This window comes from Sciurus vulgaris (assembly GCF_902686455.1).
Source record: "Sciurus vulgaris genome assembly, chromosome: 16".
NCBI classification, from domain to species: Eukaryota; Metazoa; Chordata; class Mammalia; order Rodentia; family Sciuridae; genus Sciurus; species Sciurus vulgaris.
Genome location: NC_136477.1, coordinates 36920523 through 36939919, shown reverse-complemented (window position 1 = coordinate 36939919; position 19397 = coordinate 36920523). Strand labels below are relative to the sequence as shown.

General features: G+C 40.2%; 1 protein-coding gene across 6 annotated transcripts in view; it reads right to left on the bottom strand.

The window, feature by feature from the left end:
- The window catches only part of NEK10 (NIMA related kinase 10), a 218795-nt gene that overhangs the window by 64697 nt on the left and 134701 nt on the right, over window positions 1-19397 (bottom strand). For all 6 annotated transcript variants that reach the window (XM_079114271.1, XM_079114272.1, XM_079114273.1 and 3 more), the window contains 3 exons: window positions 15357-15486; window positions 14604-14674; window positions 6756-6969 (listed from right to left, as the gene is read on the bottom strand). In XM_079114271.1, the coding sequence (XP_078970397.1) occupies window positions 6756-6969; window positions 14604-14674; window positions 15357-15486 (415 nt within the window). The remainder of the gene's footprint in view (window positions 1-6755; window positions 6970-14603; window positions 14675-15356; window positions 15487-19397) is intronic.

Below are 19397 nucleotides of genomic sequence, written 5' to 3'. Positions count from 1 at the left end.
AATCTTTGCTAGTAAGGGCTGTACCTGCTGCTTTGTTCTCTAAAGTAGATGAAATTTAAAATGATACTTATATGTGCTATACTGTAACTGCTTGACAATATTAGGTTATCACAGAAATCTTTTTAAAAACAAAACTCTCTCTTAACTCACTACATGAACAATTTTTCATCATCTCAAGTATGGGATGATTTACCAAGATCAGATCAGATGTGTAGTTTTGTTTTGGTTTGCTTGGTTTAAAGATAATTTAGGTAGACCTGTAGAGGATGGCTGAGAGAGATAATCCTAGATAATCTGGGCGGAACAGATTTGATCAGTTGGCAGGTCTTCAAAGCAGAGCCAAGGGCTCTCTGAGATGAAGAAATCCCGCCTATGCCCTAGATTTCCAGGCTGCCCCTCCTTTTGGCCCTCCCCCAGGGTCTTTGGAGTTGTCTCCCCAGCCCCAACAATCACGGAAGCCAGTTCTTTGCAATGTATCTATTAATATGTATCTCCTACTGGAGCTGCTTCACACACTTTCTCTAGGCCTGCCCTGCACACAGCATAATTTTAGCATCTTTAGCTACTGCCCCTTAAACACCACAGCATTCAAAGTCACAGAGATAAACAACAATGATACCCCCACCATCCCTGACACGTACATTTCCTAAAGAGCACTGCAGAGGTGGCAAACTGTGTCACCAGTAGAGGTGAGGGACAGACTAGAGGCAAGAATGTTGGATACTGCAATGAGGCACCGCGAGATCATGAGAAGGAGAACTGAAAGGTTAAGATGTCATTGGCATGTTTGAGGCCCTAGGTTCAGTCCCCAGAGGCTTAAAGAAGAGGGTGAACTGGTCAGATATTTCAAAGACAGACTTGGTAGCACTTGCTCACAAAAGGGAGGTAGCATTTGAGGGAGCATGAATTGAAGATGTTAAGATTCCAAGGTGATAAGGGGATATAGAACAGGACTCGGTTAGGGTACAAGAATCCATTTGCTGTAGAACTTGCTGGGTATGAGCACCTTTAGACATGCAAGCAAACAGCAGTCAGCAGTTCAAAATTAAGGCCTAGGGAGTGAGGGTATAGCTCAGTTGGTAGAGTGCTTGCCTTGCAAGCACAAGGCCCTAGGTTCAATCCCCAGTACAGCAAAAAAAAAAAAAAAAAAAAAAAAAAAAAAAAAAAATTAAGGCCTAGCACGCAGGATCAGGCAGCTCTGGGGAGCCAGAGAATGGGTGTGGAAACTGGGTGGTGAAACATGCCAGTGGACTTTGCTGTCTTAGGAAGTTTTGTACATATCTCCTCTCAGAGCTCTTCTACCATTGAGACCTGGTAAACCACAAGGCTGAGGTTCACAGACCCAAGAGAGGGCACTGGACTGGAGCTTAGCGGGAGAGTACTTGCCCAGCATATGTAAGACCCTGGGTTCCATCCCCAAACAGGAGAGAGGGAGAGAGAGAGAGAGAGAGAGAGAGAGAGAGAGAGAGAGAGAAACCCAAGAGAAGACAGGGTGGATGCAGGGGCAGTTTATGGCAGAGACGATGGGAACTGGAAAGTTGTTCTGAAGCTCAAGGAAGAAACCTGACAGGAGACTGAGAAAAAAAAAAAAAAAAAAAAAAAAAATGAGGACACATGAAAGTTTCCTTCTTTTTCTTCCTCACACTGACTGCAGAGATGGCTGTGGTGCTGACAGGCTACCACTGTCCTGGGGGCCAGAGAATAGACTGTTTAAACCAAGGATGCTACCAAGGGAGTCATCCAGCCTCAAAGGAGGAAGAAGAACAGTGACCCCATGGTGGGAGACGGTTGTGGCATCGTGGGTCATTCATACCCACGACCATAAACATTTACCGCAACCATAAACATTTAACACGAACAGAGGTTGGTTGTCCAAATCCACCTAAAGTCAGCAGAGGCCAACAGAGCAAGGCAGCACAGTGAGACATGGGGATGCTCACTCTTCTTCCTGCACCCAGCTGCATCTGGTGAAGAGGAGATGGAAAAGAAAGACTCTGGAACATGAAAGGAACTTTTAGACCAAAAGAGACTGATGTAATTGGTCTGGCATAATTAATACTGGCCACATCTACCATTTACTGCCATCAGCGGGAACAGTAGTTCAAAACAAAATGATATATGATTACAGAAAATGAAGTTCCCATTCTGCACAACTGATTTTGCTGAAATTCATATGAAATGGAAACCATGGAGTTAGTTGGAGCTCAATCAAGGCTAATGCAAGAAGAAAAGCAAAATGTCTAATGTTAAGAGTCCAGGGTTGGAAAAGACAAATGAGAGGTATTAGATAGATAAGATGGAAACAAGGATAGGGGAGTATATTGGAAACCACCAAAGGAAAAAAATCAAGAAGGGGATATGTAGACTAAATGAGAATTAACCTTTAGTTAGCAATTTGGTTATTAGGTACTTTGGGGAAATTCAAGGATTTAGTTCACACCAAATCCCACAGAATGTACCCACAGGATTGAATCCAAACACCTTAACCAGGTATTGCCAAACTTCTACCATGTAACACCCAGACTCTTCAAACTATAAATATAAAAAGATGCACTGTCAATCAGCAAATCCACGTTTCAGTCCTGGGGTTGTCAGCAATGGGCTGGATGACCTTGGAAAAGTCTTTTAACTTCTCCTGGTTTCCCTTTCCTTGCCTATTAAGCATGAAACGGTACCTTTTCTAAGTTTAATTCCTGGTCTTAAATGAGCTAGGGTGCATATCTGGAGTTTCTGCACTTTACTGTCCTTTTCCGTCCAGGAGTGATTTCTGATTCCAGTGATGAAGGCCTCATCTTCCCTGTTTGCTTGGGGAGCCTTCCTGAGGTATCCCCACATATCTCATTTGTTGTCTACCCGAACTGTCCTGAATCATGAGACACGTCCTCCTGAATATGTTTATTGATCTTGTCTTCCCAAGTAAATTATAAGCTACTTCACTACTGGGATCATTGTTTGTAATTTTTTTATAACCTTCACAATACCAAGCATAATGCTTTACATTCAGAAGACATTAAACAAATCTTTGTTCTTTCATCATTAGTTTCAGATAGCAAGCATTTTTTATTTTTCCCTGTGTCACCCCCTGATAGGTATTTATGGATGTGAAAGCAGTTTTCCAAACTCAATGAACTTGCTAAACTACAGGAAAGAAATCATCATTCAGCTTTAAAACAGGGGCAATGAGGACAAACCACAGGAAGAGAAGTGGTTCCTGCAGATCTCTCCCTGAAAGCATTCGCTCTGGTCATGATTTCTACTCAGTCTCCCTGGAACGTTCAACTCAGTTCTGCTTGTACGTGTTGACATATGATTTGTTACCCTCACAAATATCAATTTAAAGCTGTATCCCCCAAATCCCAACAATTGGGACAGAATGTAAGTTTTCCATTGAGTCTCCAGGTTTTTCATGACTAAATTTTTCTTATCCTTCTATTTGCAATATGCTCTTTAGAAATGTCTAAAATGGATTTTTCTGTCTCATACATACAATAATACACCTTAAGGTGATGATTGTGTGTGTTCAACACATAGTGGCAAAACACTGAGCAGGGTTGGGCCACAATGCCCTCTCCATTATAAGGCCTTTTAATTATTAGACATTTAAGTAAAAATTGTACCTTATTCTACTCTTGATTAATTCTAATCATTCTCAACTCTGTGCTTTCCTTAGGATCTCTTATTTTGAATTACGAAAATTAAAAAAGGTTAACTAACATTCTTCAAAAGGAAAATGTCTTGCTTCACTTTCCCAGTGGGTAAACTACAGTACACAGGAGTGAACTTCATTAGCGAAGACGTGTCTGTCCTTTTGAAATACGTATTTGTACTTGTCTTTACTAGCCTATTAAGAAAATTGCCATAATTAAGAATAAACTAAAATGTGAGAGTAAATAGCATACTCACCCATGAGACTGGGGCCTTTAATGTTTCTTGTCAATTGTTTGCTTACCCGCTCATTTGTAAAATTTTAGTAATTCACAAGTGGATCCTCTTATTGTTGTTGGGAACTCAAAAAGTTCCACTGAACCCACTAATTTCTGTTCCCTTTCACTACCATTTATCATTGGATTGTGTAACGCCATTATTGACATTAACAGCTCTGGGAGAACATTCTACTATACTTGAAATGAAACAATCATAATACTGTTTAAGAAAAAAGATGGAACATTTTACACCCATAATTCCTCTACCAGCACTGGTGTGAGTATAAATTTTTAAAAAATAATAATTGTTACCCCGTGAAGATAATGCCAATTAACTGTATGCCTTCCTTTGATGAAAAGCAGTATTTCCTCCTTACTTCTTTAATCAAGTTGTTTTTTTCCCTTTAGTTAATATCTGGTTAATCTTGAAAGGAAAAATTATCAGCATACTTAAAATAATTAAGTATTATAATAATTATAATAATTAATAGTACAAGGGGAAAAGGTATTTTGTGACTCTTTAAAGAAGTAATAAAAACTTTGCTTCAAAGTAAAGCATTTCTCTATGGTCCAAAAAGACTGAGTGTTCCACACAGGTACTCTGTGAGGCTGGCTAGCAGGAGATGCTCAAAATAGATGTATTAGCTGTATGATTGACAAACATATTTACTGCTAATGACCACTTGGACAAGTTAGCATTCACTTTGTAAGTTACAGCAACAAACTATTCTTCCGGCATGAGTTTTACTCATTTTACATAATGGATGCCATCTTAAAATTATTTATGTCACTTTTTGAAGCTGCACAGTAATTTCCTTAATTCTAATATCCTGGGAAGTAGGTAGTATTTCCCCCGCAATCCACAGATGAGGATGTGAGAACCTCACAGCCCCTCCCTTGACTCCAGGGCTTTCCCCTTGCCTTACCTGGCCATGGCCCAAAAGTTAGATTTCTACCATTAAACTGTCTCTCATTGATCAAAATACTGAGGGATCAAACAATATGGCATCTGGAATTTGCTTCAAAGTAATCTGGGAAAGTCAGGGAGTAAGAAGTGGATGGGAACAGAAAAGACCTAAGATTGGCATCAAGAAGCTAATGATTGAAGCTGGGGGTGGTGAGCACAGGAAACAGGCTTTGCATCTATGTTTGAAATTTTCCATAACACAGCATTTATTTAAATAACTGAGAACTGAAAATAAATAAATATGTAAAATGGTCCTTCTCAAGGTGTTTTGTTTAAGATAAGAGGATTTTTAACTGTTTGATTTTAAACTGACTCCACCCACCCCCGTGCCAGCCACATGAATCTAATATTAAGTGACTCTTTCACATCCCACTGGAAGTTGGTTAAGTAGCATTGCAGAGTGGAACTTAATAGAAGGCTCCAAGTACTTAAGATATATATAAAAACAGCTAACTCTCTAGGATTCTAGTCTACTATCAGGAAAGCAAGTGGCACACACAGAAAGATGTGTTTCTTACTGTTGCCTAGCTTTTAGAGTCAGGCAGTAAAATAACAAGCATAGTAAGCTCTCACTCCCTGTGTATGAGATTTAACTGTGTTCAATCAGGGCAATAACTCCAAGTTATATGCCCCTAAACATAAGCTGAGGCCTTAGAAAAAAATCATCATGGATTGTTCTGTGAAGTTACAGCTGGCTCAGCACTTAAGGCAATGAAGGTGAAAGAGTTCCTCCCAAAAGAATGCTACATCCAGGCTGGGGAGATAGCTCAGTTGGTAGAGTGCTTGCCTTGCATGCACAAGGCCCTGGGTTCAATCCCCAGCACTGCAAGAAAAAACAAACAAACAAAGAAAAAAAAAAAAACAACGCTACATTGAATCTTCAACTTCTGGAATCCAAACCCCTCAAGAGAAACCCATGAAACACTAGTGTTCTTCTCTTTAGAAAGGAATTCACAGAAAATGCTATTATTCAAGAAGTTAGAACTATCTCCTCTTTGAGATCAACGTCTTATATGATTTTCCCCAGTTGAGTACAAGAAGTCTTATGGTCCTAGGAAGGAATTCAGTGACCAGGTACCTTGACCATGAATGAGTTTTATGATCCTTCTTCCTCGGGCACCACTGTCAGGACAGAGGAAAAAAACACTTGGTGGTCTAAAGGATCCCTTCCATGGACCCTGCTGGGGGAGCCCAGAGCGCAAGCAAACCATGGTTCAAACATGGGTCAAGGTTTAAACAAAGGCACAGAGGTGGGAAAAGAAAGCAACAAGAAGAGCATGGCTGACACCCTTGTTGGCACACATGGAAATGGTAGCTATGGCATCCTTTCTTCAAGCTATGTTCAGAAACACATAAATATCAAAATAATCTACAGGTTATTGGCAAAAAAATTTAAAATATGTCCGATTTTATCTTTATCATTACTACAAACAGCAATGACAGAGAGACCAGTAAAAAAAATTTTAAAGGCAAATGTTATTTCCATCTCTGAATTAACTCCCATTTCATACATCTTCCAAAAGGTGCAGAATGCTGAAGAAATTAAATATAAGCATTCGCTGCTATTTCTACAAAGACCATAATTTAAACATGAAGAATTGCCAGGAGAACTTTTTGACACCTCTGATTTTGTAAAAATATGCAACGAAGTATGGATTAGTTCTTTGGAAGACCGGTCATATTGAGTTATTTGTATTTTATCTATATGACATAAAAGGAATATAATATGTAAGTACATAATACTGATATAATTCATGTAGCAAATATTTTCCTGACTTTGAATGAATTTTTCTTAAAACAAGCAGGAACATCTTCAAACAGTCTAGCAGAGGGCATCGTGAAGAGGTCGAGAGATTAGCACTCACGTGAGATAGCAGACCCAGCTCATGGTGACATGTGACGGCATTCCTGTTGGCTTCCATAAAATATCTCTGTGTGCGCCTCCGTTCCCGTTCCAGTTTCTTCTCCAAGGCCAGCTGGGATGTAGATAAGTTGTCTAAATACTTCATCATGACATCTGATATCATCGAACTGACTTCTACAATGTCTGGACGGGTTTCTGCATCAGGAGTCAGGCACCTAAGAGAAGATGAGCCAATTACAACACTGAATCAATGTCAGGACCAGACAGGGGGTCGGGGTGGAGGGTCACAGTTAAATCCCTGCAGTGAGTTCACCATGGTATTTGCACCCACGAAAACACGGGATGAGACAGGAATCAAGCACAGCTTTGAATCCAACACTTCTCAAAAGGTATTTAGAGAGTTGAAGGGAGACAGGGCTGGCAGGCAGGAGCGACAGGCTGGGCATGAAGTTCTTCCTTAGACAGACATGTTCATCTTCTCCTGGGTGGGTCAACAGCCTTTCTGAAGTTACTCCCAGTTCACTGGTTGGGGAAACACAGGGACCCCAATAACACAGGCCCGGATGATCACTCTTGATGCACCAAGAGGAAGGACAGTTTCGTGGAGGGCGGGGAGTCACAACTTATTGGCCTTTTCTAGCTGTATGTTGTTATTATTAGCACAATTTGATTATTTGGTCTTACAAAACCCGAAGTCATAAATATAAAATACAATCCAGGTACTTAGAGGTTTAAGATGTTCATAGTGTCAAAAATAAAACTGGATCAAATTTTTAAACTGTGGAACTCCACTGGGCATACAAAAGAGCATTCCCCCAAACCGTAAGACTTGCCTGACAGCACAGTCTATAGAACATAAAAGAGGAAGTATCTCGACCTTTTTTTGTGACTGACTCTGTTACATATCATTCTTTTGAAGGCAACTGGGGCTGTTTAAGTTGATTTGTCTGTAGAGGATAGGTTTAATTTCACTCAATCATGCTGACAGGGATATAAAGTTTATATATTGTGTTTTGTTTATGATAGGAGATAGAATTTTGGGGAAATGATGATGATTTAAGTTTTGGATGTGCAGCTATAGGCAGTTTGCCATAGGGTACCTCTAAACTGTCATCGTCAATTTTACTTTTCTTTAACAAAAGCAATTTTAAGTAACTAATTTGACATGTGACTTGGGAGGTATATCACTCAGTATAATAAAAGGGGTATTGTTCGCATTACAGTTAAACACTACTAGAAGGCTATTTTATTGTGTCCATGGAACCAAACACCAATAACATTTAATTACTTCTGGTATCTATTTGTTAATTCAAATTCTCTAATTGCCCTGAATCATGCATACTTTTCAATAAAATTTAACTTGAATTTTGAGGAAAATATCTAACATTCACATTTTGTATATGACTTAGCAACACGTCCTCAGTCAGTGTGGCTTTTGCCTATGCTGCTGTCTACTGTCTCCATCAGTCCATAATTATTCTCCACAATAGCAGTCAAAATAAGATTCGAAATGATAATTTGCCAGAGAGTTTATTAGTCATGACTAAAATACATAAGAGTTTCAATCAGATTCTAAGACATGATCATTTTCTGCTCTATCTTTGTGATTTCTTTTAAGTTCTAAGGCAGTGGGCTCGCACTATGCTTATAACAGGCATTTTGTGCATCTGCTGAATTCATATTTAACAAAGTTCACTCTGTGCATTTATTATGTACAAATATAGGCAAGAGATTGTGGAGACAGGGCCAGCTACAGAGTCTCCGGATGTCCCCTGCAAGGAAAATGGGGAGCTCCAGTAGGAAGTAGGGAAGTCGAACTCCCCTGCTTATAGTTCAGCATCGGTAGATGAGTGGCTCCCAGGAGATCGCAACCTCTGTACAGGTGGGATGTACTTGGTACACAGACCAGGGGTGGGAAGAGGCTCCCCCTAAGTTTCCTACCAGATGTGCCATGGTGCTGCCAGCCTGGTCAGGAGTCGCCTCTTCTTTGCTCCCCAAGATGCAGCAGGGCACTTGCTCCATCCTGACTACCTTCTAGCCTGCTCCCATACTCCCACTGGGGTAGAAGGTGGAGATAGAATATGCCTCCTCTTCTGACACAATCCAATTGCAGTATCAGGTAGAGGACCATCATGAAGATGGGACAGAGACAGGGGGATGGAGACAGAGGCCAGGTGGGAGAGCACAGGAGACCAGGAAACAAATGGCTGAAAACCTGTGCTGAGAAGGGCGAGAGCTGAAGGGACTTCATGTGAGCCGAGACTCCCAGCCCCCAGCACATGCCCCTTGTCCATTGGACTTCATTTCCAAAATGCAGACTCAAATATAAAACTATTAAGAATTCAGAATCTTATATACAGAGCCTTAAACCCCAAGTACTGGACCATTTGAACACAGGGGCCTGCACTAGTCACAGGCACATAAAGCCAGTTCTGTGCTGTGCTATAATGACATATTTGTATTTAAGTTTCTTACTTTTACTTATAATCACAAACAAAGCAAAGTTGTAGAAATTTGCCTTCTAATTAAATCAGGTTCATCATCTACCTTCACTTCATTAGCAAAAAGGGCTAAAGCTGCTAAAAAATATGAGCAAAAGAACAATCCAGCCTCTAGGCCTTTTGTTAGCACAAATATTCTGAAGTTTCAGACAGCAAATATTTAAAATGATTCAAAATAACATTAGCAGGTAAATTGTTACTGAGCTTTTTAAATCAAAAAGCAGCATAAGCTTGTTTTTACAAGGTTTCTCCCCTCTCTAAATTTGGCATCATTGGAAAAGGTACCAGCAGGGAGATGTAGTTTAGCACCATGATTAGTATGCAGGTCCTGGGTCAGATTGCCGGGGCTTCTAAAATTTCTCAATAGCTTCCAAGTCCAGTGAGATAAAATTAAAATTCCCAGAACGCCATGTAAGGTCCCACTTGATCTGGATCTTATCTCCCTCCTCTCTTTCCTATCCCTCAGCAACTCAGCAAATGCTCCTACCTGCACTTTTCCAAACAGCCTGGGGCTCTTCTATGCCACATATTTCTTTGCTTATTTTAGTCCATTTGCTTGATTTTTTTTTCCCTGCTTGTACCCTGAGCTTTCCCAGATACCATCCCTTACCTTCCTGCCCAAACCCCTCTTTTTCCAGTTTCCATTAGGAAGACTATTTGGACTGCCTCAGACAGACTTGCTGTTCCCCTTTTATATGCTCACATTGCACTGTGTGCATTTGAAGTACTTAAAACTACCATAATTACTGTCTTGCAATGACCTGATTCACCACTGGAGTGGAAACTTCTTGAGGGGCAAGATGTGTTTCCACCTTCACTATGATCTTCTCAGCATGTGAAATGGAATCTGGGTCTTGACAGGTATCCAGCAATGAGTGAATGAATGAACAAGCAAACTCAGCACTAACATCTAAAGAAGTGACCTATTATTCATAGCCCGAAATGGTTGGCCACAGACTTTTCACCTCCCAGGAACATCTCCAACCAGAAGTTCTATTGTTCTAAATAATTCCCAGCTTAGGTATTTCAGAGAATTTCCACTGAGTGACAGAATCAAAATCATAATACATGCCGGAGACTGATAGAATATCTTCAGCGTGTATGATGCTTCAATGATTCCCTAACCCAAATAAGCATCAAATCTCATTCTGGAAAAAATCTGGGATGTTCCCCTCTCCCCACCCACTTTGTCCCTACAATAAATAGTCTGAGAGATGAGATGGAAACAAAATGAGAAAAAAACAGTATTCAATTGCTTTTATTTCACATTTTATGAAACAGTCGAAGGTGGTATAAAAAATGTAAAGATCCACTTGTCCTTAGAGCTCAGTGCTAGCATTAGCTTCTTTAGTCATTACGACTGCCTCTGAAACAAAGCGCCAGACAGCTTATGCAACCAGGCGCAGGGAGAAAAATAAGGCAATTGGAATATTTTGTGCATAAAAGGAAATGTTCTTCCTTTTTAAAAGAAAACAGACAATACTCCCCTAAGAGTGTACTGGAAGGTAAAAATAGTAATGCTGGTACTGGGCATAGCAACAAGATATATTTATTTTCTACCCCAAACTCCAGAACTGCTAAGTTATTCTCACAATGTAAAAGCTTGCTAGGAAAGAAAAGTTTCGTTAACAAAATGTGCTTATATGCCACATAAACAAACAGGAAAAAGGAAAGATCCTGCACATTAGAGATGCAAATTGTGTGAGCTCTGCTTGATAAGAATGTAGAAAGTAAAACTGAGATGATAGTAATGTGGCAGAAAGAAGATATACGTGACTGGAAGCAATGAATAGTTTAAGAAAGATTACAGTAAACTTCCCTGTCTTTTCAAAGTCTCTATCAAGTTACAGTGATTGGTTCTGAGCCTAATAATTTGCAGAGTTATAAGTGATTGTTAAGAACACTTTTGACTGTATGTGTCCCTTGCATTGATAGGCTAAGAAAATAGACAATTTGCCAGTGTTCCCTAATCCTTTTGGAACTTAACTTTTAAATACTAAAAATCCAAAGCAAATTAAACATGCAATTGCATGTAACTCACAACCGCTTTTGGTTTTATGTCAAATTTCCTAAAGATAAAAACTTTGCAATGAAAACCCAGACAATGAGGAGTCTTGAATAACTTTAAATGAAAATAACATCTGTTACAAAATGCACCCTGCAATCTTAATTTATAGTCAGTTACAAAATTAAATTGTCAGTTCTAATTTATTATGACATCTTAGTATTTTAAATTAAAAGCACCCTCAAACCCATTTCATTTGGAATCCCCTAATAAGTGATCATTCACCCTCTGAAGCACTCTGGTGACAGTGAACTCATGACCCACCAGCAGACTCCTCCACTGCAGATGCCTCTGATTCTGGCCTTTACTTTGTCAGGGCGAGCTGTCCTTGTCCTGCTCGTAACTTTTACCCCCCTCTTGGTCTTAGCTCCATTTTCTGAAGCTCTATGGAATAAATCCAATTCTTCCGATATTTCCAAAATCATTTCACTTTCCCAGTTAACTAAAGTATTTTGAATCCTCTTAGGATTGCACCCTCAAACGTGCTGACACCTTCCACCCTATGGTGGTAGCAATCCCATTTTCCTCCACCTCCTCCACCACCACCCCATCAGTCACCATCAAGTGTAATCTCCTCTTCCACTCTTGTGCCCTGCAACTGCTCCCCATAAGGCAGCCAGCATGGTCTTGGCTATAAGACATTTCACTCTGAGTTGGCCTTCTGATAACCCTTTAGTCCTCCCTGCAGTGCTCCAGATAAAGATTCGGAACCCCCAGAGCAGTCCACAGCACCTAGAGCCTCTGGCCCTTGTTGCCCTCCCTGCCCTAAATCATTTGCCGGCTCCTTCTTCCTTACTTAAAATGCTACATCCTCACTTTCTTCCCATTCCTCAAATGCACCAGGGAAGTATCAGAGATGCTGGTCCAGAAACTGCTTTCTCCATACTGTTCACCATTTGAGAATTACAGATTATTCAGGTCTCGAGTTAGTTGTCCCTTCTTCAGAAAAACAGTTCCAAGATCCTGGTACTGGGTTAGGTCCTCTGTCATCTCTCATGGCCACCTTTACTGTCCTTCATCACATTCATAATTTGTTTTTTTATACTTAACACTGCAAATAATATCATATACTTTCATGGTAGTATCTGATTACAGTTATCATTTTACATAATAATATCTTTGATAACAGTATCTAACTTTATAGAGGTTTCACAACATACAAAGTGTGTCAGTAGCCTTATCTTAGTTAAGCTTCAGAACAAAGCCCATGAGGTAGTTAATATTGTAGCCACATATCACAGTGGAGCAAATGGAGCTCGGACAAGTTAAACTGAGTGGAAGAAGAGGGGTTTAGAAGCTAACAAAATCTATAACCTAGTGATGCTCTCAATTTTTGCACTATAATGTTGCTGTTGACTCCCCATACGTGCAGTGGTCTACTGATCCTAAAAAGTGTGTTGATGGCCAGGGAACCTGTCAAAAGGGACTGAGGGTCCTGCCGCTCAGTTTCACAAAGTCAGAATGCTGTCTCTGTACCTTTTTCTCTGAGTGGTATCTCTCCCCTGCCCTTCATGGTACTCAACTACCTATGAAAAGGAGAAATTAAATGAGCAAATATAGTATTTTTGTCTTGCCATCTCTGGAGATTTCTTCAATTTATAACATACTTTCCAGAAAATAAATAAGAGGAACAAATCATGGAAATAAATTGTCTGGATTCATTTGGCAACAAGGCATGACTGAGAATATGTGGAACTCAGATGATTTAGGAAACGCTTTCAGTCCATTTCCCATAACATTAACAATGATAATTGCCAAAATTGCTCAAGTATTTGCCATTTCCCCAGTCCTGTGCCAAATGTTGCATATGTTATTTTGCATAATCATCACATGGACCTGATGAGGTTGATACTATCACATTACAATTACCATTTTACTAGATGAGGAAACACAGATGCAGAAATGCCTTGCCCAGCATCTGCAGTTCATAGCACTCTGCCCCCACTAGGCCTGGCTCCAGAGTCTAAGGCTCATAAGACTGTAGGTCAGCAGTATGCCAAACAAGAACGTTTTAAGAAATAATCCTAAAGTAGGGGAGGAGTAACTATTAGTAGAAAACATGGGCCTGGGGGAGAAGCCAATTGGAAAGGTGACTAGCCATTCTAATATGTCATATGGTTCATCAGAGACAGAAACCAAAGGAAGGTTTAGAGACTTGGGAAGGGGATGGAAAAGATTCCCTTTGGGATAACTCTAGAATTTCTACAGTCCAAAACGAGGACTTGGTACAGCTTAATGGAGCAGGGAAATCACATTGGGCTGACTTAAGTACCTAAGATGATCTAGAAAGAGCAATCAGCCAAACAAAGTGATTCATTCTCTCATCCAGGGTTGACCAAGGGTCTACTCTGTGCCAGGCACTGCTTTGGGGACTAAACTGGTAAAAACCAATGTGATGAAGTTCTTGCTCTTGAGTTTACTTTCTGGTGGGGAAGAGACAGACAATCAACAAGCGAGGGTTTATGCATGATATTTCTGGGATCATGTGCTGAGTTTTATGAAGCAGCCAAGGAGGACTAGAGAGCACTCAGAGGCTGGCTGTGGGGTTGGCAGGGTGGGCTCCCTGATAAGGGGCCATTCCAGTAGAGCTCCAAGGGTAGTGAGGGCCTATATCATGGATAAGTCTGAGGGAAGAGTTTAAGGCAAAAAGTAAAAGTCAGGGCCAAGGACTAGGAGGAGAGAGCTGGAGTCTGGGGAGCAGGTGGGGAAGCAGGTGGGGTCAGGTGAGAGACGAGTGGGGATAGCCTCGTGGGGCCAGGAGGGCTGTTCAGAACTTTGGGAAGGCATGGGGACAATGATTTTCAGTACTTTCCTACTATACTGATGGCTAGAACTTCTGATTTTCCTTGACAACTTATAATAAAACACAATATTACCAATTTAAAAATAGAAATTAAAAGGTACCTATGATTTTATCCTGACCTCTTTCAGTTTCACATGTTCTTCTCCTGGCTTTTTTTCCATATTTGTGCAGACTTTTAAGGTTCTTATCATGCTTACAGTTTCATAGCCTATTTTCTTTATTTACTGTCAGGTCAAATACCTTTTACAAGCTGATAAGAAGCCTTCTAAATAATCATTCTAGTGTTTGAGTGATATTTTCTACTATGTCCTCTTAGAGATTTCAGTGGCTTCCAAAGGCCCACTACTACTGATGATACACCGACATCTCTCCGGGTTTGGATTATGTGGGGACCCTTCCCTCTATATAAATAGTGAATGTTTATAGATGTGAGGTATTTCCTGATGGTCCCTATGTGTTGGAAATTGTAAAATTAATTACCTGCTGATGGTATCTGTCACTTTCTCAGAGTAGATGCCTTCTGGCACTGGTTCATATACCGCCTCCACTATCTGCAAAACAGAGAGCAGTGGTAGATGTGATAGAACTCCTGGCATCTTAGAGCAATGATCCTTAGCCACAACGTAAAGTTCATGCACAAACTTTAATCAGAGATAAAAACGTCCCAACCAAATAAAAAATTAGCATCAATTAAATAGTCCTAGAACACTGAATTATATTCTGCATGCTGAGTTAAAGTTAACCTTAGATTCATAATAAAAAGACGTATGGGATAAATACCACATGCTGGACTGTGGGCAGTCCAAACCACAATCAAAAATAAGAGACCAGGGGCTGGGGTTGTGGCTCAGTGGCAGAGCGCTTGCCTAGCACACGTGAGGCACTGTTTGATCCTTAGCACCAAATAAAAATAAACAAATAAAATAAAGGTGTGCTGTCCATCTACGACTACAAAAATTTTAAAAATAACAATAATAAGAGACCAAAAGTAACTTGACATGTTTATATTGTATAAATTTCTATGATGAATGAACACAATTGGATAGGGAAATGTGCCATAGCAGGTGGCCTATATTTAGAAGAAAGGGGAAAAAATAAGTAGGATCATGCAATTAATAAAGCAATGTCTGCTTTCAATTGACAGTAGAATAAAAATCAGACAAATTCTGTTAGGAAGTAAACAGAATGGCCTTGCTAGCAACACGAGACCCTTTGTCTCCCAACTTTGCTTACTTTTGTAGCCAAGGAGAGCATATTGGTGCTGCAGAAGGGAGGACTCAGAGTGGCCATCTGATACAGGATGCAACCCGCTGCCCAGACATCAGCCTTCTCCCCATAGGGCTCGCTCTTCAGCACCTCCGGGCTGAAATAAGTGTGGAGTGTTAATAAATACCCAGAAAGCAGGGCGGTGGGGGAGTTGGCACAGAAAGAAGATCTAGTTTCCAAGCTGTTGTTGGAGATATCTCTAAAAAGCACTTGAAACTCCTAATCACTATTTCAAGTAAACATATTAAAGAGTATCTTGGAAACCTCTCAGCCTCAGAAGAATCAAGAAGCACAATCAAGCAATTCAGATTAAGCTCTAAATATATCAATAAACCATAGAAAACATTACCTGATACTTGTCAGAGAATGTTTATTTCTGGAAAAAACAACCCCTCTGTGGTAGATGAAGTTGTCAGCCCTAGTTCTTTCTTACTATGGAGATTTTGTACATTCTCATCCTTGCTGGGCAGAGTTCATTACTCACTCCTGCCTTTGGTTTTGACTGTGTTTTCTTGTTTTGGCCAATGAAATGGGGAAGTGACAGTATGGCAGATCAGAGTCTCAGTCTTAATATGTATTTAGTGCTTTCACTTGGCCTGCTAGGAGCTTCCGTCCACTGCCAGGAGAAGGAGGTATCTCAGGTAGCTGCTACCTTCACAGCATGGCCTATGAACCTGCAGACCCACAGACCTGTGAGTCTGAAAGAAATGCTTACCACTGGATGCCACTGAGATTTTGTGGTAATTAATAATGCAGCATTATAATGGGGAAAAAAAAACTGATATGACCTCCCCACTCTGCTTTGCTAATCAACTCAGGTTGTAAAGTGAGGGAAGAACATACTCATATATGTTGCTAGAAAAAACAGTAGCTACCACGTTTACCTCTTCTCAAACTGCCACACAATTTAAACAAGTTTCTGGTGAAGTTAATCTGTGAGGGTTTATGGGTTTGTCACTTTTAATTGAAGGTGGAAGGGAATATCATTTCCTTGGATATTTCCAATAGAATTTTTTTTCTTCATATTTATAGAATAAAGCTCAAGTAAGAATTAGACGCTTTCAACCAATACCCGCTGCCATGGTTTGGATCTTAGATCTTGACTATCCCCCTAAGGCCCATGTGTGGCTTCGTCACCAGACTGTGGTGCTACTGAGAGGTGGTAGAACTTTTGGGAGGTAGGACCTAGTAAGGAAGTTAGGTCATTGGGGACATGCCCTTTAAGGGAAAATGGGGACTCCAGCACCTTCCTTCTCTCTCTGCTTCCCAGATACCATGAGGTGAGCAGCTGCAGTGCTCCCCTGATGATATGTGGCCTCACCGCTGTCCTAAAAGCAATGGGACCAACTGACCATGGACCAAAACCTCCAAAACCATGAGCCAAAATAAGCCCTTCATCTTTTTAAATTGATTATCTCAGGTGTTTTGTTGCAGTAATGAAACACACACACACAAACATACCCCAAACCAAGTAATTTGATAATCCAATTCTAGAATATGCATTTAGGCCTGTGCTCAGCCCTCTAAATTAATGGATGGATATTAAGAGTTCACTTTGACAGAGAATAAAGGCGTAAAGAAGCATATAAACCAAGATCAAAATAATCAGGGTAGCTGTAAGTCAGAATTGGTTGTAAAGAATAAATAAGGAGCTGGGTGGAGTGGCACACACCTATAATCCCAGCAGCTCTCAAGGCTGAGGTAGGAGGACTGTGAGTTCAAAGCCAGCCTCAGCAACTCAGTGAGGCCATAAGCAACTCATGGGACCCTGTCTCTAAATAAAAAATATAAAAAGAGCTGGGGATGTGGCTCAGTGGTTAAGTGCCCCAGCGTTCAATCCCTGGTATCAAAATAAATAAATAAGCAAGGAATTGCTATTCTTGTGGGAAACCAAGAAGAATTCTAAATTTAAGATTTATAGTAAGGATTTCAGTGAAATTTGTCATTTCTAGGTCTCTCAGTTAACCATTTTCATATTTAGCATTTTTTAGTTCAATAATATAACAATGGGGCAAAATTTTCCAGGATTCTGCTGGTTCTAGGTGTACCAAGTATTTCCCATCATCCTTTCATGAACTACTTATATTTAAAAATGTCTTAACAAGAAATAAAATCCTCATCAGAAAAAAATATCTTTGACTCCCTATGGACCAACTTCCCATGTCATCCTCGGGAGATTTGTTTATGTTTCCACGTCCACTCAAATCCCGTTTCCACTTCCTATTTCTTATGTGCTTTCACTCCCTCTGACCAGCATCTACACTTCTTTAGACAACAGCCTTCAATTTTTTCTTTTGATCAAAAGACAATTTTTGAATGTAGGGGAAAGCACTTGCCAGCATAGAGTTTACCTATTTATTTTTCTCATCTTTATATCTCCTCCTTTTTCTCAATAGAGACCACATAATCTTCCCATCCCCCAGCCAGGCCCCTTTACGACATGGCTTTGTAGTTTCTCCAGTTCTTGAATCTGTGCTTGGACATATGACTAGCCAAGGAGATAATAGCAGAAGTGATGCCATAAAAGGACTTAGAAAGCTCAGTGGGGGCTTACTCTCTCCTGCTCTTGAAACCCCTATGAACAGTACCGCATGATTAAAAAAACAGGCTCACCTGCTGGACGATGAGCAACACATGACCCAGTTCCTCCACTGGGCCTACCCACAGCCAGCGGACTCTGGACACAAGTGTCAGGCATTGACAACCAAGGGACCACACACATAAGTGAGCCCTGTCCACACAGTGATCAGAAAACTCCACTGGAGACCTTCCAGTTTTCCAGCATGTGGTACATTGAAGGGGAGAAAAAGGCTATTATATTAAGACAGTATGTTTTAAGGTAATTTGTCCAAACAAAGTTAACTTTCATCAAAGTTAGATGTCATTAGACTCTCAAGAGTTGTCGACATGACCCTGAAAAAGACTGAGAATCTCTTCTCTGGAAGATAACAGGAATGGAAAGCAAGAGATAAACAACATAGTTGCCAACCATGGGATACAACTTCTGGGATACAACTTTAAAATTCTCTAAGGTCAAAGAGCTTCATGGTTACTTCTAAATGCAACGACAAAAAGAAAACAAAGTCTAATTTCTGCCAGTCATAAATGTGTCTGTGATGAATTAAATCCCACACCCTGCCTCCAAAATTCATAGGTTAAAATTCTAACCAATGCCTCAAAATGTATCCACATTTAGAGATAATATCTATAAATTATTAAGTTAAAATAATGCTTTGGGGGTCAGATTGAATTAGACATGACTGAAGTACTTGGAAAGAGAGGAATGAACATAAGGAGTATACGTGTGTAGAGAGACAATCTCAGGAAGAAGCAGCAAAAAGATGTTGTCTGCAATCCAAGGACACAGGCCTCAGAGGAAACGGGTCCTGCTGACACCCTGATCTTGGACTTCCAGCCTCCAGAACTGTGAAAAGAAATTACTGTTTCTCCCGCCAAAACATCAGTAGTATTTTGTTACAGTAGCACTAGCAAACAATTGCACATTCTATGAGAAAACCTACTCATGTGTTTTCCATCCTCAGAATGAAACTAGCCTTTGGAAATATAATTAGAGTCACATTTAATGAATACTTGCAAATATATCATATGGTTTGAGTGTAAGAGAGGTTATTGTTTAGAAAGTAGTTGTAAAGAAATTCACTGTCATGTAATAATTTCCAAGTTTCCCACTTAAGGTGAATCTAACCATAATTACGGAAATAAAGAGTTACAGCTAGAAGAGTTTGGGAATTTTTGTTTGTTTCTTTGTTTCTTTGTTTTTGTAGTACTGGGGATTGAATCTGGGTGATCTACCACTGAGCTACATCCCCATAAGTTTTTATTTTTCATTTTGACACAAGGACTTACTAAGTTGCCCAGGCTACTTCTGAACTTGAGATCCTCCTGTATTAGACTCCCAAGTCTCTGAGATTACAGGCATGCATCACCACTCAGAGCTAAATTTATTAAAGAAAAAGAAGTTAAGTAGCACACACAAAAAAACATATG